The sequence below is a fragment of the Puma concolor genome, chromosome C1, assembly GCF_028749965.1.
Source record: "Puma concolor isolate L17-30 chromosome C1, mPumCon1.1.hap2, whole genome shotgun sequence".
Taxonomy (NCBI): Eukaryota; Metazoa; Chordata; class Mammalia; order Carnivora; family Felidae; genus Puma; species Puma concolor.
The window spans coordinates 36,087,044-36,112,771 of record NC_141674.1 but is presented as its reverse complement, the minus strand read 5'-3'; the positions used below and the strand labels follow the sequence as shown (position 1 = coordinate 36,112,771).

Genomic DNA, 25,728 nt, shown 5'->3' with positions numbered 1-25,728 from the left:
TCTCTCTCTCAAAAATAAATAAACATTTAAAAAAAATAAAGAGGATAATACAGGGGAGCCTGGGTGGCTCAATCAATTAAGCATCCAACTCTTGATTTTGGCTTAGGTCATGATCTCAGGCGTTTGTGAGTTGGAGCCCTGCATTGGGCTCTGTGCTGACAGTGCAGAACCTGCTTGAGATTCTCTCTCTCTTTCCCTCTCTCTCTATTCCTCCTCGCTCTCTTTCGCTCTCTCTCAAAATAAATTAAAAAAAAAAATTTTTTTTAATAAAAAAAGGATAAAACAGGCCCCAGCAGAGAAGCTGAGGTCATCATTGAATTTGAAATATTTAAAGTGGATACAAAACTGTTTCAGCAATGCAGACAATTAAGTGTGTTGTTGTGGGCGATGGTGCTGTTGGTAAAACCTGTCTCCTGATATCCTACACAACAAATAAATTTCCATCGGAGTATGTACCAACTGTTTTTGACAACTATGCAGTCACAGTTATGATTGGTGGAGAGCCATATACTCTTGGACTTTTTGATACTGCAGGGCAAGAGAATTATGACAGATTACGACCGCTGAGTTAACCACAAACATGTATTTCTAGTCTGTTTTTCAGTGGTCTCTCCATCCCCATTTGAAAATGTGAAGGAGAAGTGGGTGCCTGAGATAACTCACCACTGTCCAAAGACTCCTTTCTTGTTTGTTGGGACCCAAATTGACCTCCGAGATGACCCCTCTACGATTGAGAAACTTGCCAAGAACAAACAGAAGCCTATCACTCCAGAGACTGCTGAAAAGCTGGCCCGTGACCTGAAGGCGGTCAAGTATGTGGAGTGTTCTGCACTCGCACAGAAAGGCCTAAAGAATGTATTTGACGAAGCAATATTGGCTGCCCTGGAGCCTCCAGAACCGAAGAAGACCCGCAGGTGTGTGCTGCTATGAACATCTCCAGAGCCCTTTCCACACAGCTGGTGTCAGCATCGTACTAAAAGCAATGTTAAATCAAACTAAAAATTAAAAATTAAAATTCGTTTTTGCAATAATGACAAATGCCCTGCACCTACCCACATGCACTCGTGTGAGACAAGGCCCATAGGTATGGTCCCCTTCCCCCTCTCAGTACTAGTTAATTTGAGTAATTGTGTATTGGCAGAAAAGTGGTTAGTACTAGTTTTTGTTCTGTTGTTTCAAAAAAAAAATTTTTTTTTTTTGTTTTTTTGTTTAAAAGCAAAGCATGCTTGTGATGACTCTGTAACAGACTAATTTGGGCTGTTGAAGCTGCTCCCGGGCCTCCATCCACTCTGGAGAATAATCTGGGACATTTAGGGGTTTTGTTTTTGTTTTTGTTCTTTTTGTTTTTGTTTTTGTTCTTTTTTTGGGGGGGGGAGTGTGGGGGGGGGTTGTTTTTATTTAGTCATGTTTTTTAAATTCAGTAACCATTGGACAGCCCTTAAGGGGAGGAGGATGGACTGACTCCACATTCCACTTCCTAGAGCTAGTTTAGAACACTTGTCCCCCACCTGGTGCTCTTAGGAAGGAGTATAGTAAATGCCTCATTTAATAACATACTCCTTTTTGAAAGTTGCCTTTCTCTCCACCCTTGAGTAGGTCTAGTACTTGATGAAACTCATGAAAGCGGGTGGAACCTGTCTTGCCCCTCCTCTTTTCTAGGATGCACTCTATATGTGACTGTGACTTTCAAGGAAATTTGTTTGCCATTTGCTGATTTTTTTTTTTGAAGTTAATTTCTAACTTCATTCATTGATAAATGAAGAAAAGTATTGCACCTTTTGAAATACACCAAATGGACTGAGTACGTAATTAAAAACATGTTTTCTTCCCTGTCAGTCATTGTCTTACATGCTTAGGTAGATGTCCAGCTTAGTAGCGTATGATACGGTGTTCCTAAAACACAGCCAGAGACCTGGTAGATCGAGGAAGTGTGAGGGGTGGTGCTAGAAGACAGATGTCTGTGGAATGATGCACATCCTCTTTCAAATTGGAGGATGGAGACAGATCTGCTTCATGAAGAAGCTGGGGGTGCGGGTGGGGGTGGGGAGGACATTTAACAACGTGGGGACCAGTCAGGGGAATCCCCTTATTTCTGTTTTGCATAGGAGGAACCCTAGAGTAGCTAGTTAAGGCTCTCTAGTTTAGTAAAAAAAAAATGGAGTCTTATGAAGATTCTTCATAAGTGTTAATGGGGATTTTATCTGCTTATTTTGGTTGCAGTTCCCAATTTTTAAAAATGTTTAGGTAATCTTCTCCACCTTCCCCAAATCCTAATTCTCGTAGTGTTGAACCAATGCTTTCACATGTCTCAATTCTTTGTACATGCATTCTTTTCAGGTGTATTAAACAAACAAAAAACGCTTCAAAAAAAAAAGGATAAAACAAAAAAGGATGTTGAACTGAGTGAAGGTTGAGAGTAGAAGGATATTGAAAAAAAGGGATTAAATGATTACATACAAAATGTTGAGACTTTGTGACAGGCAGCTAGTTGTCTTCCCATATGCATGTTCCCCTTTTTCTATAGTAGTAACAGAATCCTGATTTTAATTTATTTATATATTTATTTTTTTATTTTTATTTTATTTTATTTGTATATTTATATATTTATTTGTCACTGTCCCATGGAGGTAGTACTCACATGATGACATTCTGGTTAATGGAAAGTGAACAGAAGCAATATGTGCAACTTCCAGATAGACACATCAAAGGGAAGAGGCTGGTCTTTCAAAAGACTTGGTAGCGAGGGGCACCTGGGTGGCTCAGTGCATTAAGCTTCCTTCCTCGGCTCAGGTCATGATCTCACAGTTCATGAATTTGAGCACCACATTGGGCTTCTGCACTGACAATAAAGAACCTGCTTGAGATTCTCTCTCCCTCTGTCTCTGTCCCTCCCCTGCTCGTTCTCTCTCTCTCTCCCTCTCTCTCTCTCAAAATGAGTAAATAAAAATAAAACTTAAAAAAAAGAAAAAAGACTTGGTGAACCATCTTCAACCATGTCAATCAGGGCAATGCCCCAGGAATGACAAAGCAGTAATACAGGAGAAGCCTATGTTCCTAGCATCATGGAGCCACTATACCAGCTCTAAGCTGCTTACTCTCAAAATGTTATATAACATAGGGGCACCTGGGTGGCTCAATCTGTTGATTGTCCGACTCTTGGTTTTAGCTCAGGTCATGATCTTGCAGTTCATGAGTTCAAGCCCCGCATTGGGCTCTGTGCTGATAGTGCAGAGCCTCCTTGGGATTCTCTCTCTCCCTCTCTCTTTGCTCCTCCCCTGCTCACTCTCTCTCTCTCAAAATAAATAAACTTTTTTTAATAAGTTTTTTTAATGTTTTTATTTATTTTTGAGAAAGAGAGAGACAGAGCATGAATGGGGGAGGGTCAGAGAGAGAAGGAGACACAGAATCAGAAGCAGGCTCCAGGCTCTGAGCTGTCAGCACAGAGCCCGACGCGGGGCTCGAACTCACGGACCGTGAGATCATGACCTGAGCCGAAGTCGGATGCTCAACCGGCTGAGCCACCCAGGCGCCCCTCAAAATAAATAAACTTTAAAAAAAAGTGTTATATAAGACAGAAATAAACATCTTAGATATATTATCACATATCAAGCAATAACTACCAGAATTGCAAAATAGATAAAGTCAATAATTGTAGTTAAATTTTAAATGCTTGTCACTCAGAAATCATTATAAGCACACAAAAAATTAGCAGAAATGTTGAAGACATGACTAATACTATTAATATGCTCAAGTGACTAAATATATGTAGAAATCTATACTCAAAATTTCAAATGCACATTATATTCAAACATTATGGATGATTTACAAAAATGGACCATATATTAGGCCACAAGAAAAATCCCAATAAATTCTAAAGAATCCTTGTCATTATTGTACAGACTATATTCTCCAACCACTAAGCTTTATTGCACTGCAAATTAACATTTATAGAGTTGACCCTTGAGCAACAACATGGGTTTGAACTGTGTGGATCCACTTACACATGGATTTTTTACAGTATACCACTCTAAATGTATTTTCTCTTCCTTATGATTTTCTCTTTTTAATTTGAGAAGGAAAGGAGGGGCAGAGAGAGAGAGAGGGAATCTTACGCAGGCTCCATGCTCAACAAGGAGCCCAATGCAAGGCTTCATCCCACAACCCTGAAATCATAACCTGAGCCAAAATGAAGTTGGACATTCAACCGACTGAGCCACCCACGCGCCCCTATGATTTTTTTAAATATATATTTTTAATGTTTTTATTTATTTTTGAAAGAGAGAGAGAGAGGGAGGGGCAGAGAGAGAGAGAGACAGAATCTGAAGCAGGCTCCAGGCTCTGAGCTGACAGCATAGAGCCCGATGCAGGGCTCAGACTCATGAACTGCGAGATCGTGACCTGAGCTGAAGCCGGACACTTAACCAACTGAGCCACCCAGATGCCCCTATGATTTTCTTAATAACATTTTCTTCTCTCTAGCTTCATTGTAAGAATACTGTATGTAATGCATATAACATAAATATATGTTAAATGACTGTTTATGTTATTGGTAAAGTTTCTAGTTGACAGTAGGCTATTAGTAGCTAAGTTTGAGGGGATTAAAAAAGCTATATGTGGATTTTTGTGAGGAGTGGGAGGGAAGAGGGATCAGTGCCTCTAACTTCTGTGTTGTTCAAGGGTCAACTGTATATAGCATAAATAACATAGTATATATATCCCTCGGGTTAAAAAATCATGAAGGAGGGCACCTGGGTGGCTCAGTCGGTTAAGCATCCAGCTTGGGCTCAGGTCATATCTCGCGGTCCGTGAATCCAAGCCCCCCATCAGGGTCTGTGCTGATAGCTCAGAGCCTGAAGCCTGCTTCAGATTCTGTGTCTCCCTCTCTGTCTGCCCCCCCCCCCACTTGCATGCTCTCTCTCTGTCTCTCTCTCTCAAAAACAAACATTAAAAATATGTTTTTTAAATCACGAAGGAAGTTAAATACTTAGAATGGAGTGATAATGAACACTCTATATGTCAAAATTCATAGGACATGAAGCTGCATTTACATGAATTCTAGCTTTCAAAAAATTTTGTCAGGAAACAGTAAAAAGAATGACCTAATAATTCAATTTATGAAGTTAAAAAAAGCAATAGAGAAATCTCAGGAGGAAAAGACATAAGGAAGATATGGCAGAAATCAAGAGAAATATTGAAAAATAATAAAACTAGAGACTGCTTCTTTTAAAAAAATTAAATATGTGCAGAAAAAATATATAGATAGCAAATGCAGAAAGGAAAATGCAGAAGAAATAACTATAGAAACTTAAACACAATTTAAAAATAAGCATATTAAGAATAACTGTATGTTAATAAATTTGAAAACATAGTTTAATGAATATACGGGTGTTGAAGTGTGGACGATCCACAGAAAGAACCAATAAAAAGATTTTCAGGGACACCTTTGGCTCAAGTTATGATCTTACGGTTCATGAACTCAAGCCCTGCTTCCAGTGAGCTAGAGCCTTGCTTCGGGCTCCACGCTGACAGTGCAGGGGCTGCATGAGATTCTCTTTCTCATGCGCCCTCTCTCTCTCAAAAAATAAATTAAAAAAAAAATTTTTTTTTAAAAAGAGATTTTTTTTTAAATAAAATTTTTAAATGTTTATTTTATTTTTGAGAGAGACAGAGACAGAATGTGAGTGGGTTAGGGGCAGAGAGAGAGGGAGACACAGGATCTGAAGTAGGCTCCAGGCTCTGAGTTGTCAGCACAGAGCCAGACGTGGGGCTCGAACTCACGAACTGTGAGATCATGACCTGAGCCGAAGTCGGATGCTCAACCGATTGAGCCACCCAGGCACTCCTAAAAAGAGATTTTCAATATTTTAATGCTTTGGACAAATATCAGGACTCCTTAATGGATATTTTCCTACATGAATACTGTGACCTCTTTCAAATGCATGTTATCAGTCCCCCTTTTCAAGTATCTTTTTTTTTTTTTTTAATGTTTACTTATTTATTCTGAGAGAGAGAGCACAAGCAGGAGGGGCAGAGAAAGAGGGAGAGAATCCCAAGCAGGCTCTGTGTTGTCAGCACAAAGACAGATGCGGGGGCTCAAAATCACGAGCCAAGCTGTGAGATGATCTGAGCCAAGATCAAGAGTGGAACGGACTGTTAACTGAGCCACTCAGGCACCCCTCCAGTATCCTTTTTTAGATTCATCAACATTTTGACTACAAGGTTCACATTCCTTCCCCTACACAATGTTACAAGGTCTAATTTTTCCTACCTGCCTGTGAGATGGACTCTCCCTTGCAGACTACAAGGCAGTTTCTGAGAGGTGTTAGATTGTACTGGTGTATAAAAAATTTTTGGTGTAAGAACTAGAATGTGGTGGTGCTAGCCATTAGCCGGTGAGCACTCTCTTCCTTTCTTCTGGAATGTAGTCTCAGAAAGGCAAGTCTCATTTTGAAATTCTTTTTATTCAAAACAATAATCATAAAAAGAGTCATTTTTGTAAAAATACTTGAGGACTTCATAGTTTTCCAAAAAGCCTTAATACTTTGATATTAAGTATCTTCCTTCAAAGGCTAGTGTCCTCATCTTTGATTTTCTTTGTTGGTTAACTATCAGATCCTCACTTATCAATGGCTTTGGGTATGTTGTATGAAATTTCTCCAGCTTCACTTCCATTGTTTCATCAAATAATACATCTTTTGCAAGATTTGCAATTTCACTTTGCAGTGGATGTGCACTGTATTATCCAGTGATTAGTCAAAGATGTCAACAGAGAAATTCTAAAGTTAAGTATGGTGAGATGTTTGAGTCAGGAAACATTTTTAATCAGTCAGTTTTGTTTATTAGTGAATAATTTCATGTTATATTCAATAACTTCTGCTTCCTCATATGGGTTGAATTGTGTCCTCTCCAAATTTCTATACTTAACTCCTAACTCCCAGTACCTCAGAATGTGGCTGTATTTGGAGACAGGGTCTTTAAAGAGATAATTAAGTTAAAATGAGGTCATTAGGATGGGCCCTAATCCAACATGACTGGTGTCCTTATGAGAAGAAATTTGGACTGACCTGGGAGTGAAGCCACTACCACCGTGAGCCTCCTCAAGAAGCTCAAGAGTGATATAAATAGAACTGCCCTACGACCCAGCAATTGCACTACTAAGTATTTATTCAAGGGATACAGGTATGCTGTTTAAAAGGGGTACATGCACCCCAATGTTTATAGCAGCACTATCAACAATAGCCAAAGTATGAAAAGAGCCCAAATGTCCATCGATGGATGAATGGATAAAGAAGATACACACACACACACACACACACACACACACACACACACACACACACAATGGAGTATTACTTGGCAACCAAAAAGAATGAAATCTTGCCATTTGCAACTACGTGAATGGAACTAGAGGGTATTATGCTAAACGAAATTAGTCAGAGAAAGACAAATATATGGCTTCACTCATATGAGGACTGTAAGACACAGAACAGATGAACACAAGGGAAGGAAAGCAAAATAATATAAAAACAGGGAAGTGTACAAAACATAAGAGACTCTTAAATGTGGAACAAACAGAGGGTTACTGAGGGGTTGTGGGAGGGGGGATGGGCTAAATGGGTAAGGGTCATTAAGGAGTCTACTCCTGAAATCATTGTTGCACTATATGCTAACTAATTTGGATGTAAATTAAATACATACATACATACATACATAAAAGAAGCTCAAGAGTGAGATGACCCCAGAGGAGCTACAGAAGTGGGAGGATGAAGAGTTTAACATGGGTCCACTCTCTGTGCTCACACATTCAGTCAAGAACGCCCAAGTGTTCATCAACTGCTGCAACAAGAAGCCCCTGGGCCCTGGGAAGGCCTTTGACAGGCATTGCACCATGGTGCTGGAGAATGTGAGAGATGTGGACTGATGTCTCCAAGAGTGGTAAGAGTAAGAAGTCCAAGCCAATCAACAAAACCACTGCATCTCCAAGATGTTCCTGTGTGGGACTGGGTCACTGTGGTCCGGCAGAACCTACTTATCGAAGGCAAGCAGGGACTTCCTCCTCACAGCTGGAATTCCCTCATCCTTCGAAGACCTGCCCTTTGGAATGGGAATAATAAAGTCTTAGGTTTTTTCTGTGGCAAAAAAAAAAAAAAAAAAAAAAGAGAGCGAGAGAAGAAATTTGGACATAGAAGTATACAGAGAAGTTGTAAAGGCACAGGGAGATGGCCATCTATAAGCCAAGGAAAAAGGCCTGGCACAAATCCTTCCCTCATGACCTTCAGAAGGAAGCAATCCTGACACCTTCATCTTAGACTTGTAACTTCCAGAAGTGTGAGGAATAAATTTCTGTTGTTTAAGCCACCCATTCTGTGGTACTGTTACAGCAGGCCTAGCAAATTAATACACCTCATACTCAAACTACTTCCTAATTGTAGAAACTTGAATCATGAGTCAGAAGCTATGGAATCATAAGCAAACAACCTGGGGAGGGGGAGGTCAGGAAAGAGGTCCCAGAGGAAGTGACAGCTAAACTGGACATTTAAGGAAGAGGTGTTAACTGCACAGTGGGCTAAAGGATGGGTTGTTCCAGGTAGAAAGGACCAGAAAAAACTAACTTCCAACATGCTCCCTCCATCTACTTTTTATCCGTTTAATCCATTCTCTCCACTGCATCAGCATTGTGTTGCTAAGACACATATCATGACAAGTTATTCCGGCTCCAAACTGTGTGGCTTCCTGCTTCGTTCAGGATAAAAGCAAAATCTTTAACTAGGCCCTCCATCACCAGGCCCTACCTAATTTCAGCATTATTTCATGCCATTTCATCCCCACTCACTTTCAGTTTTTATTACAAAAGACTTCTTTAGGTTTTCCCAACAGCTTCTTCTAGTTTCAAGGCTCCCCCCTACCACAAGCTATTCAACTTATATGGAATACTGTTCTCATGCTCACCTCTTTTAACTAATTAATCCCTATTCATCCTTCATATCTCTGCTGATTAAATCAGTAGGCTCCTTACTCTGCGTTTTTTCATAACACTTCTTCCAAGTGTAATTAAACTAATTATGCAATTACTTAAAGTCTGTCTCCTCCATTAAACCGTAAGGACCTATGTGTCTTGGTCCCCTGGGTCTGACATTGTGCTTTAACTCATGTAAGTACCCAATAAATATGTGTTGAATGAAGAGCAATGGTTCCACTGGAAAACTAAAATATGTTTTGTGTGACTTTTTAGAGGAATTATTCAAAAACTCTCCTGGGGCGCCTGGGTGACTCAGTCGGTTGAGCGACCGACTTCGGCTCAGGTCATGATCTCATGGTTTGTGAGTTCAAGCCCCGCGTCGGGTTCTGTGCTGCCAGCTCAGAGCCTGGAGCCTGCTTCTGATTCTGTGTCTCCCTCTCTCTCTGACCCTCCCCCACTCATGCTCTGTCTCTCTCTGCCTCAGAAATAAATACACATTAAAAAAAAAAAACAACTCTCCTAAAACCACAGTGGCTAGGGCACCTGGGTGACTCGGTAAGTTAAGTGCCTGACTCTAGGTTTCGGCTCAAGATCTCACAGTTTGTGGGATTGAGCCCTGTGTCAGGCTCTGAGCTGGCAGTGCAGAGCCTGCTTGGGATTCTCTGTCTCCCTCTCTCTCAAAAAAAAATAAATATACATTAAAAAAAAAAAAAAAAAAAAAACAAACCTCAGTGGCTTCTGGTGGGACTATAAAATACATAAAATACATGCAGACTGACAAGTTTTTGGACTGACTTGACCTCCTTCAGGTAGCCTATGCATACTGACTATAGTGTCTATGAGACAAAGCCCCTATCCCCTCCTTTCTTGGTATTATAAGCTGGAATTCTCAAACTTCTGAATGTTTGTTTGTTTGTTTGTTTGTTTTCCTCTTCACAGTCCTAAACCTAGGGGCTGAACAGGGTGGTGGGGTGGGAACCCAAGACCCAGGCCCAGCAGTGTCACGAAACCACGGGATCGCACTGCCATAATGGCACGCCAAGAACCAATTTTGGGCACTCTGGGGAGCATGTAAGTGCTGCAAACTGCCAGTAGATGGCACTACTCCATCAAGGTACCTAATTCAAGAAAGTAGAACTGGAATTCAGCCACATTCTTGTTCCTCCAGAACCAAAAGAAGTCTGGGCTTGGGGCTGGTGCAATCCAGCGTCCCTAGGTCTGGCATTCCTAAGGGAAACCATTTTTCTTTTTTTTTTTTTTTTTTTATTTAAAAAAAAATTTTTTTTTTTAACATTTATTTTTGAGACAGAGTGAGACAGAGCATGAATGGGGGGAGGGCCAGAGAGAGAGGGAGACACAGAATCTGAAGCAGGCTCCAGGCTCTGAGCTGTCGGCACAGAGCCTGATGCGGGGCTCAAACCCACGGACCGTGAGATCGTGACCTGAGCGAAGTCGGACGCTCAACCGACTGAGCCACCCAGGCGCCCCTAAGGGAAACCATTTTTATCTTGGGTCTGACCAGACAAATAAGACAAGCAAGTAGTATGGATGTTCCAGTGGTTTTATTAACTCCTTCTTTCTGGGGGTGGCAGGACCTTGTAGCTGGAGAGCTGGAAAGGAAACCCCAGAGTGGTGGTCTCAGTATGGATCATTAAAAGGATACAGAGGGTGCCCTGCATCTCTCGGGACCCTCTTCCCATCCACCTGGAAAGAGAGACAGACGGATGACTATTAGCAGGAATTGACATTCCAAAGACACAGGGCATTTTTCCCTGAATCTTCATAAACCTGTAAGCACTATGACAGATGGCAGTGGCAGGACCTGGACCTCAGACAATGCCAGTGTCAGCACTCCAGCAAACCATAGTCTGTTATATACCTGCCCCTGCCCCTAAGAGATTGCAGTCTCGGCTGGGATAAGGAATTATTTATATCCCTATGTGTAACAGGCTTCAACCCAACCTCAATCCCTCTACCAAGGTTGAGAATGCCTTCTAGGCTCCTCTTATTTATACCATTTACTGAGAACTTGCTATGTGTCAAGAACTGGGAACTTGCTACGTCTCAGTTTACTGGGAAACTGAGGCTTGGAGAAGTTAAATAACTTGTTCTACGTCACAAGGTCATATAGCCTGGGACTCACAGGCTATATGCTTTATTCCCAAGCCATACTACTTCCCCAAGCTTAATAAAAATAAAAAAGCCCACTGTGTGCAGGAAAAGCAATCCTACCAACAACATCCTGCCTCTCCTCTGACCAGGGAGGTTGAGGCCAGTTTTGGGCCAGACTCCTGCCGCAAAACTTACATTTATTCTGTAACTCTAGCACATGATATATACTCACAGTGATCATGGGCACAATGTATCGCCAATTTTTATTCAGGGTGTCTAACTGCTTCATCTCTTCTGGGCTAAAGGTGAAGTCAAACACCTGGGGAGGGAAAGTGGAGGTCAGGAAAGCCAGCTTTGTGTGTGGAAGTTGAGATTCCAGAACACTGCCTTCTTGCTAGGCAGAGTCAGAGCCAGACTGTGTCCCAATGGTCTAAAAGAGAAAGGACCCATCACCAAGTACCTGGATGTTCTGAAGGATACGTGAAGGTGTGATACTCTTGGGGATGGAGATCACTTTCCGCTGGACCTGCCACCTAAGGTGGGTGATTGAAATAGAATTAGGAAGAGGAGTCAGTACTCACAAGCAGTGTTTTGTCTTCCACACAGTGCTCTCTAAACTCCTGGACTCCCTGAGCCTCACTAGAATGGGGAACATGCCTCAGAGTAGCTTCTCCCAGATTACATACATGGCAAGATTAGCAACCACATCCCTCAACACTTGCCTCCCAATCCAGTGCCCTCCCCCACCTTTCTCCAAGACTGTGCACACCTGAGCAGGATCTGAGCTGGAGACCGGCCATACTTTTCGGCCAGTGCCAGGACCACTGGCTCCTCCAGTAGGACAGGCTCATTAGGATCACGCCAAGCACGATCAGAGGAGCCCAGAGGACTATAAGCAGTCACCTCCAGGCCACGTGCTTGGCAGTGGGCAATCAGCTCCTTCTGAGACAGGTATGGGTGGCATTCCACCTGAATCAAGAAAAAACCCATCACTATAGGTTGGCCACACCCAAATTTTAGAACCCCACCCACACATCTTGACCAACCTTGCACTGCTGATTCCCCCCACTTCCCCTCAAATCACTTTTCTCACTCTCCATCTTCCACTGTCCATTTCATTCTCTTCCCACACTTCAATGCCTTTCATTTCTTTATTTTTGGTTTTCTAATATTCTTATATTTGATATGAACCAATATATAGTACTTGTTCTCACTGACAGAAACTTACTTTATCTATTTTTAATTTTTTTTTAAGTTTATTTATTTGAGAGAGAGAGCAGGGGAGGGGCTGAGATAAAGGGAGAGAGAAAATCCCAAGCAGGCTCCACACTGTCAGCACAGAGCCCTATGTGGGGCTCGAACTCCCTAACCGTGAGATCACGACCTGAGCCGAGACCTGAGCTGAAACCAAGAATCATATGCTTAACCCACTGAGCTACCTAGGCACCCTCAATCTTACTTTGTATGTACGTTATTCATATTTATTTCCATTGTGTTTCAATCAAACAGACCTTTTTAGTTTTTTTTGAAATTTAATTCCAGTGTAGTTAACTCAATACCCTTTATCTTTAAGTTTTTATTTTTTGGGGCACCTGGGTGGCTTAGTCAGTTGACTGACTCTTGATTTTGGTTTTGGTCGTGATCTCAGGGTCATGGGATCAAACCCTGTGTCGGGCTCTGCACTGAGCCTGGAGCCTGCTTGGGATTCTCTCCCTCTTCCCAACTCACACTCTCTAAAATAAAAATTAAAAAAAATTTAAGTTGTTTTTTTTTAATGTTTATTTTTGAGAGAGACAAGCTCGAACAGGGGAGGGGCAGAGAGAGAGAGGGAGACACAGAATCTGAAGCAGGCTCCAGGCTCTGAGCTGTCAGCATAGCACTCAATGCAGGGCTTGATCCCATAACCCTGGGCTCACAACCTGAGCCGAAATCAAGAGTTAGACACTCAACAGACTGAGCTACCCAGGCACCCTTAGTGCCCTTCTTTATGCATAGAATTTTACACTAACACTTCTGAAAACTTGCTAACCATCTCCATAAAACAGACGCATCATCTGCTCACTCATGTTCTTGAACACATATATACCCCCAAACCAACAGATCTGCTTTGCTGTACTTACCTGCAAGACAGCTGGGCGCACAGACGCCACACTGAGCACGTCATCAATCTGCCGACTGCTGAAGTTGGACAGGCCCAGTGCCCGTACCAGCCCCTTATCCACCAGTGCCTCCAGAGCCTTCCAGGTCTCCTTGTAGTGGGTAGAATCATAGCGGATAGTCCCATCAACATTCTTAGGGAAAGGGTTGTCTCCTCGCCTAAGTGAAAGACAGTTCCCCATGAGTGGGCACAAATGTAGGCCTCCTACCTTACCTGCCCATCCAGCCACTCTGTGTCCCCATACTAAGCCCAGAAAGGGCAAAAAGCCAAGAATAAGAAACCTTATTAAAGAAACCCTTTAAGGTCATGACCCAGGCATTAACTTTATACAGAATGCCCATTTCCGCTCCTCTTCTTCCTAGACACATTGTACCTCTTCTCCTCTGGAAAATCTTCTTGAACTTCTTCCCCCTCAGAGAGTTGCATGCTCTTGCAATCTTCTTTCATTACAGTGCACAGAGCTGATGGTAAGGCTCCTTTCACGCCCTCTGCTGGAGCTGACTCTCTACGGCAATCTCTAGGCCTAACTTAGAAGCTAGTAGTTTTTTGAATAAATTAAGGGGGCAGGAGGGACCACCCGCGCACCCCTAGGGTACACACCATGCGAAGCTGCACTCCTTTTCTGTAGCTAAACTTCTGGCTGCTGTGGCATAAAAGGCTGAGTTCCCACAGCAAGCTGAGGAATGTTCCTCTCCTGCTCTGCTCCTGCTCTGCTCCTGTGCCTTATAAGTTCCTAACCTGACTCCCACAACACCCGACTCCCTGGATAAAGACCCTGGCAAGACTCACTCAAAGGCATAAGGCCAGTGCATTAGGTATAGGTCCAAATACTCCAGCTGGAGGTCAGCCAGTGTCTTCCGGAGGGCAGGCTCCACATCCTCAGGGTGGTGTTTAGTGTTCCACAGCTTGGAAGTCACAAACACCTCCTCTCGAGGCACCACCTGGTACAGGGGGCAGGGCCCATAGTGAGAAGAGCCCTGGGCACCCAGTCACCCACCCTCACCTCTGGGAAACTGATTAGAAGGAAGGTGCTTTCAGATCCCTCTGTCCAGGTGCCCCAGCTCCAGAGCTCTCTCACCCCATCCCTCTGTAGCCCCAGACCTCACCTTGCCAGGTCCCACATTCTCCTTCAAGGCCTCCCCAATCTCCGTCTCATTGCCATAGATAGCAGCACAGTCAATGTGGCGGTAGCCTACACTCAGGGCGTACTTAACAGCAGCCTTTACCTGCCAGGTGAGAGAAGCAGAGGTTTCAGCTCTGCTGGCCTAGGCCAGAAACTGCCCTAGGCCAGGAACTGCCCTCCTGAGGGTCACTGATGGGGGAGGGGCAGGATGACTGCAGTTATCCATAAAGTAGGGGTGAAAAGATGAAAGATGGTTCTAGTTGAGGGGACCAGAAGCCTCTTCAGAGACCCCAACCCCTTTGTGCCTACCCCAATAACCCCCAAGTTTCCCTCCTACCTAAGCAATCTCAACACGAGCCCAGCAAAAAACTACCATTGTATTCCCAGTTAGATGCTCAGCAGGTGGATGTATCCTTTGACAGAGAACAGAAATATAGGTCATGGACACAGGTTCTCTAGTCCTGAAAAGCTGGTTACAGAAACATGATATACAGGTAAGTAATTTGTACGCCAACGCACAGAGAAATGCTTATGGAGCCGTGAAGATCAAGTGAGCTTTGGGAGTTCAGGGAAGCAGAAGAACTCTGAGAGCGGAAGAAAATTAAGGAAGGCAGAGAAGTAAGATGGAGGCTGGGCTCAGAGCCCTCTGTTAGGAAAGAAGAAAGCAGACACCAGGTAGGACAGGTCAGTCAATTTGCTAAAAAACAGACTAGAAACATGGTAGCAGAAGCAAAACCAACAGTGTCAGGGCCTTGCCATTCAAGATCCCCATCTAGGTATAGCTCTTACTATCCAGACGTACTCCCCTCACCCTGCTGCCCCATACCCCTAGTTTTGGCCCAGTTCTGACTTCCACCTCCTGCCTTTATGTAGCTCCTGGACTTGTCCTGGGCCATGTCAGTGCCTGCCTGGAGCACAAAGACCCTGACTCCAGGGTTCTGGGTAACTGCAGGAATGAAAGCATAGGGAAAAGAGGCAGAACACAACACGAATACCAGCCTAAATCCCTGAGAGAAGAGGCTGTTCTCCCTGCCTGAGTCCCTCTTAAACTTAATCCCCAAACTTCTCTAAAGCCTGATTCAGATTTCCAAAGAACAAGGAAGAAGACCTTGGAAGATGCCCCACCCCAGGTGGGAGCAGATCTCTATTCCCATGCTCCCCTAAGATGAAGAGTTGACAGCAGGGGTTATTATACTCCAGCTCGCAGCTGCCTTTTGTTTTTTCCAGCCCTTGTGCTAAGAATGACTTTTACACCTTTAAAAGGTTACATGAATACATAATCACCTCCGTTTTGCAACTTATCCAGCAAAATCTAAATTATTAACCATCTGGTTCTTTAAGAAAAAGTTTGCTAACCCTTGGTCTACACAGCTGACATAGTTATTCTTCAAATCCTGACACCTGCTGTTGTCTATCTCTGGACTGGGCATTAGGGAGTGGCCCAGTCCTCAAGGAACCCTGTGTAGGAGAGGGAGACATGATCACGGCGCAAGGTGGTAAGTGGCGTTATGAGGGGTCAGCATAGGGCCAGGCACAGAGGGATCCCATGTCTGCCACAGCACTCAGTGCAGATTCAATTAGGGAAAGAGTTCCTTCCTATTTGCTCGGCCCTACTGGGCCCCTCAGCCCTTCCTCTGAGTCAGCTGAGGAAGCCAAGGGCTCACTGCTGGTCTCTTCTCTTGTTTCTTCCCACTGCCCTTCAGGTTCATCCCTGCATGAAATGGAGTATAGGGTTGGGGCTGCTAGGGAAAGTGCTGGGACCATCTCCCAAATACTGCCTCTTCCCTGGCAGAGGCACAAGAAGCCCTCCTCTTTTTCCTCCATCTCTCACCTGGCCAGGATCGCTCTTCCAGGTGCCCAGTCCAATCAGGGGCATCTTCTGCCCGGTGTGCAGGAGGACACAGGAAGCCGCCATGCTCCCTGAAACACAGACGGGAAGAGAATGGTGTGGGGGTCAGTGCTGCTTGAGCTTCAGCCACCCACCTGTCAAGACTCCTGTAAAACATGGGTGGTAAAGGGAGCACAGCGGCGAAAGGAGAACAAACACGTGGTTGTGTATACATGCCTGTGAGCAGAGGGCAGCTAAGACAGGGTGACTAGAACCAACCAAAGTCAGGAGCTCCTGGACAAATATTAACCGGACCATCAGTTTAGCTGCCTTCTTCTACCAGGCTAAAGGTCTATGTTAGACAGTTCTAATACCTAAAAACAAAGGTGGGTGGCTCCCTGAAGTACGCAGCCTTGACTACATAAGGTCTCAAACCAGTGTAGGACAGGTAAAGGCCATTATGAAACAAAGTGAGACCAAGTGACAGAACAAGCTCGGGGATGGGTCACTTCTCTGAAGATGAAATGAACATTTGCAGGAGGATGTCAGAAACTACAGATTCTCCTAGTCCCTCACAAAGATGTCTGATCAGCATGTTACGAGGCCTGAGTGGGTTATTACAAGCGAAGTAGACCATTGTTTAAAAAAACAAAAACAAAAACAAAAACAAAAAAACCAAGCTCAGAGAGGTGAAGTTATTTGCCTTGAATCAACAGCTAAGAAGTGGCAGAGCCAAGCATTCAAGGAAGAGCCAATGGAAAAAGGCAAGAAAAGAGAGGTAAACACAGATTCATAATATACTTGTGCTATGCCTCACAGTAGACACATATCACAGTGTGCTACAGAAAAGCAAATGACTTCTGCAGAGCAAGGACCAGGGAATATTGACATTGGCTTTTAAGAGTAAGTTGGACTTTCCTAAGAGTCAAGGGGAAAAGGGTTTCCAGGAAGGGTAATTAGACACAGCAGAAAGCAGTAAATTATAGACACAGGAAAATTTCCAACTGAACAAAACAGGTGGGTGATTGGAACAACCCTCTTTGGAGAGCTATGAAAATCAGAAGTCTCCAAATGACCCACGGATACTCATTCAGGCAGCAAATGCTTAATATTCCTGGCCGTGTGCTAGATCTAAGAGACATACATATTCAAATAAAGCCCCTGCCCTCTTGGAGTTTATGGGCTAGTAGGGGCTGGACTGAGGATATCAGTACAATGTATAAGATAGGAGCAAAATCTGCTCAAGTGCTATAAGAAAAGAGTAACCCTGCTAGGATGGCTTCATGGAGGGGATATTTGAGTCGTCTTTTTTTTTTTTTTTTTTTTTTTTTAAGATTTTATTTTTAAGTATTCTTGGGGTGCCTGGGTGGCTCAGTTGGTTGAGCATCTGACTTCAGCTCAAGTCATGATCTCATGATTTGTGAGTTTGGGCCCCACGTCGGGCTCTGTGCTGACAGCTCAGAGCCTGGAACCTGCTTCAGATTCTGTGTCTCCCTCTCTCTCTGCCTCTCCCCCACTCATGCTCTGTCTCTCTCCCTCTCTCTCTCAAAAATAAATAAACATTAAAAAAGTAAAAAAAAAAAACGATTTTGTTTTTAAGTATTCTTTACACCAATGTGGGGCTCAAACCCACAACCCCAAAGTCAAGAGTCGCATGCTCTATCAACTGAGCCAGCCAGGCATGCCAAGTCAAGTCTTGATGAATAGCAATTATCCAAGCGAAAGGGAAAAAAGAAAGAATGCTCACCCTAGAGCAGATAAGGTAGAAGTCTTTTCCCTTGATTTCATTAGTACTATAGATATCACTCCCTTGGGATTGATTTCATTGCCAGCAATACCTTTATAAATATAACCTTTGTTTCCAAGTTCTGAAAAGACATCCAGAATATTATGGTAGAGCAAGAACTAAGACAAGTTCTAAGTATAATTGACACATCAAAATTGTCTTTCCTGATACGTCTGACTCCGAAGAATTTTTTTTTTTTTTTATAAATGTTTATTTTTGAGAGCAAGAAAGAGAGCAGGGGAGGGGCAGAGAGAGAGGGGACAAAGGATCCAAAGCAGGCTCTGCATTGAGAGCAGAGAGTCCGACATGGGCTTGAACTCACGAACCAGAAGATCATGACCTGAGCCAAAGTCAGATGCTTAATGGACTGAGCCACCCAGGCACCCCTGCAAGAACTTTACAGTCTAGCATAACCTGGTTATGCAGACCACCTGTTTCTGCTAAAACAAAAACAAAAAGTTCAATCTGGGCATCAAACCACAGATCACTTGAGTGCTAGCAAACTTCCCAGGGATATAAACTTGCCAGAGGATCAGGCAATCATGTCTGGACTTCACAGGAGCAATTAGCCTGCCAGTTGCCACCAGGGTCTGTGGCTGGTTTCCTGGGCTTGATCCCCAAACAAGTGACCGTTGGCCTCTCCCGGATTTCCCAGCACACATTGGAGAACTCTGAAATTACACGTGGACTTAGACTGAGAGCCTTGAACAAAGGCCTGATCTAAGGCGAAAAGGAAGAAGAAACCTGATGCTTGTTTCTCTTTCTTTTGATGCTGAAACTGAAAACCCAAAACAATGAGGCTTGGGGGGGGGGGGGGTTGGGATTATACAAGTAGGAAGACCTAACAAAGAGCTTCAAAGAACAAGAGCTCCAAGGGAGGGAATAGAAGAGTCTCTGCAAAGAACAAATGTTTTCCTCTAGGACAGGAAGTCATACTCTGCCAGCTCTGGACTTCCTCATCTTCTGCCTGAGGCATTGGCTTTCCAGCCTTCTCCTGAATCAACAGGCTCTGAAGTTGTCAGAAACTGCCTGGCTTGGCCTCTGGCAACACTCAGAAACCCTCACGTTGATTTGGGAAGGTTTTACTCATGAAAGAGAGAAAAACTGGGTCTGCATAGGGAGAGGTAGTATCAGGTCTCAAATTTTAGTGGTGCCTGGCTGGCTCAGTCAGTGGAGCATGTAACTCTTGATCCTGGGGTTTTAAGTTCAAGCCCCACACTGGGTACAGAGATTACTCAAATTCTTTTTTTTTTTTTTTTAAAGGACTCAGGTTTTATTATTCCTAAATCAGTGCCTATGTTTCTTCTCAGAGGAGGGCTGTATAGCTGCTGCTTGCATGCAGGGATCTCAAAAACACAGGAAAAAGAGGAAGCAGTATTTACATGAATGTTCCTGGGCTGCATGGGCCTTTCCTTTACTTCCCATAAATGTTGGTGTCCCTCAGAGTTCTGTTCCCAATCCTCTTCTCACTCCCTAGTTAAGCTCATGTCTTCAGTTATCACTTTAAGCACTGATTCTGCCCACCCTAGTTCTGTACATTCAACTCCCTGGAGATATCTCTACCAGTATGCCCTATAGGTATCTAAGACTCAAAATGTCCAAAACTGAACTCATCAAATCCAACAGCAGAGCACAAAGGAATCAGTTTAGGGCCTGGGGTTGCACAGACCTGAGTCTGAATCTCAACACGCCTTCCCCCATTTGGAAGAGAAGCTAGATCTAAAGCACTTTGCACAGTACCTGACCCATGCATGCTCTTTTTTCTGTATACTCTCTCTCACAAGGGACTCAAGCGCCTGGGTAACAACTGTTAAAGCAAATCAGACAACATGTTCACAGTATAATCCATCTGATAAAGTTTTGGAGTCGGGGGTGGGAGGTGGGCAGGTTCTGAGCTGACAGCCAAGAAAGAATTTTCTAAGTCTTTGGTACAAAAAGGTGATTTTATTGAAGCAGAAAGAGCTGCACTGGGGTTGTAAAGAGTGACTGTTTATATACTAAGGAGTTGGAGGAGGTCAAGTCAAGGGGAAGTTTTCAAAGAGATTTTCATATGCTAAAGAAGATTCTCAGAATACTGCAGGCCTAGCTATTTGTCAAGTTAAGGCTGTTTTTCCCTCTAGCAAAGCATTGACTTTAAGACATAGGGAGTTGGGGCACCTGGGTGGTTCAGTCGGTTAAGCGGCCGACTTCGGCTCAGGTCATGATCTCATGGTCCCTGAGTTCAAGCCCCGTGTCGGGCTCTGTGCTGCCAGCTCAGAGCCTGGAGCCTGTTTCAGATTCTGTGTCTCCCTCTCTTTGACCCTCCCCTGTTCATGCTCTGTCTCTCCCTGTCTCAAAAATAAATAAAATGTTAAAAAAAAAAAAAAAAAAAGACATAGGGAGTTCCTGGAGAAATGGAGAAATATTTGCCTCAAGTACTTGTCAATGGGCAGCAGGTTGTAAGGAAATTTAATTTTACCTGCAAATTCTGGGGGCGCCTGGGTGGCTCAGTCGGTTAAGCCTCCGACTTCAACTCAGGTCACGATCTCGCGGTCCGTGAGTTCGAGCCCTGCGTCGGGCTCTGGGCTGATGGCTCAGAGCCTGGAGCTTGCTTCGGATTCTGTGTCTCCCTCTCTCTCTGCCCCTCCCCTGTTCATGCTCTGTCTCTCTCTGTCTCAAAAATAAATAAATGTTAAAAAAATTTTTTTAATTTTACCTGCGATTTCCTTCTTGCCTTTGTTCCCCATATCACTACGAAGGGGTGATGTTGGGGCTCCAGGAAACTGAGTCTACAGTTTCTGGAGATTAGGCTATTGATAAGATTGCCTTTTTCTTGTAATTTACTAAGACATTTGTAAACTGATGGAGACTGAACAGTTTAACCATCTGTTTTCTGTCCTTTCCTTTGTTCTTGGGCAGCCAGGAGCTCCTGAAGAATATTACACATATCCCACCTTGTGTGTGTGTGTGTGTGTGTGTGTGTGTGTGTGTGTGTGTGTGGTGTGTGTGTGTGTGTGTGTGTGTGGTGTGGTGTGTGTGTGTGTGTGGTGTGTTCGCGCACGCGATAGCTTGTGCTTTGCCCTCAGCTTGCATTATGCTCCCTCATCACATGGGGTCTTGAAAAGCCATCTAAATAAAGTATTTCAGTTCATTTGGCATTTCTGAGTTATTATCATTTTAGGGTTTTGACAGGTGATTGGTAGGGGAGTATACCCTTGCTTGTACTTCTAAGAAACAAGCACAGAAAACTACTTTAAATATGTAACATTGGCCTAGATTAGGTCTATTTGGCTGGGACACGGCTAACACCACCTACCCGCCCCCCCCCCCCCAACAAGGTGGGATAAGTGTGACATTCCACAGGCACCCCTGGCTGCCCAAGAACAAAGGAAAAGGGGAAAACAAATGGTTAACTGATAGAGATACAGTCATGCAGGACCTGAGTCCCCACCAGTTTACAAATGTCTTAGTAAATTATAAGAAAAAGGCAATCTTACCAATAGCCTAATCTCCAGAAACCTATAGATTCAGTTTCCTAGAGCCCTAACATCACCCTCCCCTCCATTCTGATGTGGGGAACAAAGGCAAGAAGGAAATGGTAGGTAAAATTAAATTTCCTTATACATTTTTTTTAATGCTTATTTATTTTTTGAGACCGAGAGAGACAGAGCATGAACGGGGGAGGGTCAGAGAGAGATGGAGACACAGATTCCGAAACAGGCTCCAGGCTCTGAGCTGTCAGCACAGGGCCCTACGCAGGGCTCAAACTCACAGACCGCGAGATCATGACCTGAGCCGAAGTCGGACGCTCAACCGACTGAGCCACCCAAGCACCCCAAAATTAAATTTCCTTATAACCTACAGTCCATTGATGAATATTTGAGATAGGCAGAGTGAAACATTTCTCCAGGAACTTCCTATAATGTTAATGCCTCACTAAAGGGAAAACCACCTTAGCCTGGTAATAGCAAGGCCTCCAGTATCTTGTGAGTCCTCTTTAGCATATGAAAGTCCTTTTGGAGGTCTCCCTTTTGCCTTTATCTCCCCCCAACTCCATAGGAAATAATTACTGAGTCTTTACAACGCCAGGGCAGCTCTTTCAGCCCATGGGTCCTGTCTCTGTGCTTTAATAAAATCACCTTTTTTGCACCAAAGAAGTCTCAAAAATTCTTTCTTAGCCGTAGGCTCTAGACCCCCCACCACTCCAAAACCCCATCACTACTAATGCTGGTAAATATATATTTCTTAAGTTTATTTTGAGAGAAAGAGAGAGACAGAGAAAGAGAGAGCGCATAAGTGGGGGGAGGAGAAAAGAAAGAGGGAGAGAGAATCCTAAGTAGGCCTGCGCTGTCAGCATGCTTTGAACTCATGAACCATGAGATCATGACCTGAGCCAAACACTTCATGTACCTCTTGACATGAAAAGAATTTTAAAATATATATTTCTTTTTTTTTAACGTTTATTTATTTTTGAGACAGAGAGAGACAGAGCATGAATGGGGGAGGGTCAGAGAGAGAGGGAGACACAGAATCTGAAGCAGGCTCCAGGCTCTGAGCGATCAGCACAAAGCCCGACGCAGGGCTCGAACTCACGGACTGTGAGATCATGACCTGAGCCGAAGTCGAACGCTTAACCGACAGAGCCACCCAGGCGCCCCTAAAATATATATTTCTTAAGTCTTTCTCCAGTCCATCCATATCTGCCTCCACTGCTACTGCTCTAGCTCGAACCACCCCTACCTGAACCACCATTTCTCTGCTTCCAGTGCAGCCGCTCTCCCCACAATCCATTCACTAAATCTGAACATGTGATTCCAAGGCTCAAATTCTTCCAGTAGTTCTTGCTTACCTTCAGGATAAAGTCCACAGTCCTTAGTAATACATTTCATTACCTGGCTCCCATCCTCCTCATTTTTCCACCTCTTCATTCCAAACTCCGTGCTTCAGACTTTGCAAAACCAGCCACCGCTTACTTAACTCCAGGCACACTTTGCTTCCCCAAGTCCCACCCTTGTCTGGCTAATTACTGCTCATCCTTCAGCTAGCACTTGCTCCTCCTGTGCACTGACAGCTTGTGCACATAGCTGCAGTTGTTTGTTTATATGAGTTTCCCTCACAAACTAGGGGATACCTTGAGGTCAGAGGTCATCTATCTGAACCCCTTACTCCTAGAGTGCCTGCCCCATGCATAGACGTAGAAACACATGTGAGCACACACACACTAAGGCAAATGGGCTGCAGGGCATTTGAGGAAGTCACTGCCTTCATCACTTTTTTTTCTTCCTTCCTTCCTTCCTTCCTTCCTTCCTTCCTTCCTTCCTTCCTTCTTTCCTTCCTTCCTTCCTTCCTTTCTTCCTTTATTTTGAGGGAGAGAGAGTGCAAGGCAAGCCAAGGAGTGACAGAGAGAGAGGGAGAGAGAATCCCAAGCAGGCTCCATAGGGCTCCAACCCACAAACTGAGATCAGGACCTGAGCCGAAATCAAGAGTCCCATGCTTAACCAACTGAGTCACCCAGGTGCCCCCATCACCTTCTTTTTTTACTTCTTGGGTAACCTGGAAAGAATCATCTCTGGAAGACATCAAAGCGCTTTACCATTTTCAGCAAAAAAAAAAAAAAAATTCCCAGTGGCTTCATACAGAGGATGATACTGGGATTGCTCACGTACAGATAAGAAAACTGAGATCTGGGGCGCCTGGGTGGGTCAGTCAGTTGAGCGTCTGACTTCGGCTCAGGTCATGATCTCGCGGTTTGTGAGTTTGAGCCCCGCGTCCGGCTCTGTGCTGACGGCTCGGAGCCCGGAGCCTGCTTCGGATTCTGTGTCTCCTCCTCTCTCTGCCCCTCCCCTGCTCATGCTCTGTCTCTCTCTGTCTCTCAATGATAAATAAACATTAAAAAAAAAAATTTTTTTTTTTAAAGAAAACTGAGATCTTGGGAAATTAACAGGCCTGATCAGAACCCTCAAGACTCTTTTAGGGAGGTCTTGCAGCCTGATATGAGTAGGCTGAAAGGAAGAGTTAATAGTAGCTCTATCTGGTGACAGTTCAGATTCCAGCCTCACTGTAACAGAGGTCTGAGGCAACAGAAAAGCCCTAGCTTTCCCAAACCCAAAGCAGGTGCCTAAGTTAGCTAATTTTGCCCACTACTCCCACTTTCAGGAAGTATCTCTGCAATTCCAAAGAAAGGCCGGAGCTCCTGGAAAAATCGTGTTGGTGCTCAAAAAGAAGAGGGCAAGGGCGCCTGGGTGTCTCAGTCGTTTAAACATCCAACTTGGGCTCAGGTCATGACCTCCCGAGTGTCAGTTCAAGCTCTGCCTTGGGCTCTACGCAGAGAGCTCTGAGCCTGGAGTCAGCTTCAGATTCTGTCTCCCTCTCTCTGTGCTCCTCCCCCGCTCCCCCACTTGCGTGCTCGCGCGCGCGCTCGCGCTCTCTCTCTCTCTCTCTCTCTTAAAAATAAATTAACATAAACAAAAGAGGGCAACTAAAATTTACTGAGCACCTAATAGTTGACGGGCGTTTTAAAAGCTTTATCTCAATTCTCACTACAGTTCCGATGTAGGAACTCATTTCATCCGTGAGTAAACTGAGGTCCAGAGAAACTGAGAACTTTTCCAAGATCACAATGAGCTCAAATCCGAAACCAAGTAAGGTTGCCTCCAGAGCCTGCGCTCTCCGCTCTATTCCGAAGGCACACAACTCTGTAGTTTCATTACAGATCAAGGCCATCTCCTCTGCGAGAAAGATGGAACAGCAGCAGGAGAAACTCACCTCGGCTCAATCACAGAGCGTGAACAAAACAGTGTGATCTCTCTTCGGTTCTGCACCTTGCCAACGTTACAGTAAGCCTCAGCTTCCGGAACTGGTGGGCTGCAAAGGAAGTTGGTTGGCCTGATGGTGGAGGCAGGAATCTAGCTTAAGTCTGGCGGTGAGGAGGAAGCTCCTCCCGGAGGAGGGGAGAAGGCCGGCATTCAGCATCACGCGCAGTGGTGGACCCCACCCCGCCCTGTAAAGGGCTGGAGTTTGGAAGCCAGAGTTGGGAGCCTGCACCAGCTCCACCTCTAGCTCTGGTGGTTGGATTGGCTGGAGTCTAGACACACTTCACTGCGCAGGTTTGGAGTACGTGGGGGCAGAGTGAAGCGCGAGCCCCTGGCCACTTGGGGGACCCTAACGCCGGGGCCAGTCCGTGCCTCTGCTGGCCCACAATGCACCGCGCGCCACGCCACGCCGCTCTAGGCTGCTGGAGCTCCTTCTGCTGGAGGGAGGAGGGTACTGGGTGTCACATTGCAGGTTCTTCTGGTGTCTCCACTCCATCCGGGTTCGCAAAACCGACTGTCGCTCCTATCTTTTAGAGTCAGGTTGGCGGGGTTCCCAGAATATACCTAAACTGGCTCCGTTACTTGGTCTGGCAAACAGGCTCGGAGAGCAGCCGCGATAAAAGTTGTCTGTAACATGGAAGAGATCGGGTCTCTGGGCTGCAAGCGGTAGTAAGTTCGTGGTCCCTGTATCCGGACTGTGGACTCTGGACGCGCATTAATGTGCCAGATACTGTGCTAGACTTAGAAACATGATTTTATTGAATCTTCAACCCTGTAAGGGAAATGTTTTTTTTTTTTTTGTAAGCTTTTTTATTGGAGTATAGTATAGCATACATACAGAAAAATGCACAAATCTAAAGCTCTATGATTCTTTTTTTCAATGTAACTATTATCCAAGTGAAGATACAGACGTTACCTGCACACTGGAAGTCTCCTGTGAGGGAGGTATCCACGTTCAATTTTACAGATTG

The 25,728-nt window shown here is 44.4% G+C and overlaps 1 protein-coding gene and 2 pseudogenes across 3 annotated transcripts; 2 read left to right on the top strand and 1 right to left on the bottom strand.

Moving 5' to 3' along the window:
- Positions 1-291: 291 nt before the first annotated feature.
- Positions 292-1,031, top strand: LOC112868552 (cell division control protein 42 homolog pseudogene; annotated as a pseudogene).
- Positions 1,032-7,732: 6,701 nt separating this feature from the next.
- Positions 7,733-9,990, top strand: LOC112863498 (small nuclear ribonucleoprotein Sm D2 pseudogene; annotated as a pseudogene).
- A 512-nt stretch (positions 9,991-10,502) lies between these two features.
- Positions 10,503-25,099, bottom strand: AKR1A1 (aldo-keto reductase family 1 member A1). 3 transcript variants are annotated; one of them, XM_086716815.1, is made up of 10 exons: positions 24,711-25,099; positions 20,425-20,615; positions 16,184-16,272; positions 14,336-14,455; positions 14,019-14,170; positions 13,192-13,387; positions 11,841-12,040; positions 11,532-11,604; positions 11,304-11,390; positions 10,503-10,663 (listed from the first exon to the last, which is right to left on the bottom strand). In XM_086716815.1, exons 3-10 carry the CDS (start codon positions 16,265-16,267, stop codon positions 10,598-10,600), a joined length of 978 nt encoding a protein of 325 aa, XP_086572941.1. In that variant the 5' UTR covers positions 16,268-16,272; positions 20,425-20,615; positions 24,711-25,099; the 3' UTR covers positions 10,503-10,597. The 3 variants fall into 3 exon arrangements, with proteins under 3 accessions (XP_086572941.1, XP_025788980.1, XP_086572942.1); XM_025933195.2 differs by lacking the exon at positions 20,425-20,615 and having other exon boundaries at positions 24,711-25,096; XM_086716816.1 differs by lacking the exons at positions 20,425-20,615; positions 24,711-25,099 and adding an exon at positions 22,686-22,743.
- Positions 25,100-25,728: the final 629 nt, after the last annotated feature.

Bases quoted from the DNA above. Each gene is read 5' to 3' on its own strand.
- AKR1A1 (XM_086716815.1), bottom strand. From the start codon at position 16,267: ATGGCGGCTTCCTGTGTCCTCCTGCACACCGGGCAGAAGATGCCCCTG. The intron at 14,456-16,183 runs GTGAGAGATGGA...CTCACCTGGCAG, and splicing joins GGAAGAGCGATCCTGGCCAG to GTAAAGGCTGCTGTTAAGTA. The intron at 14,171-14,335 runs GTGAGGTCTGGG...CCCCTGTACCAG, and splicing joins AGAATGTGGGACCTGGCAAG to GTGGTGCCTCGAGAGGAGGT.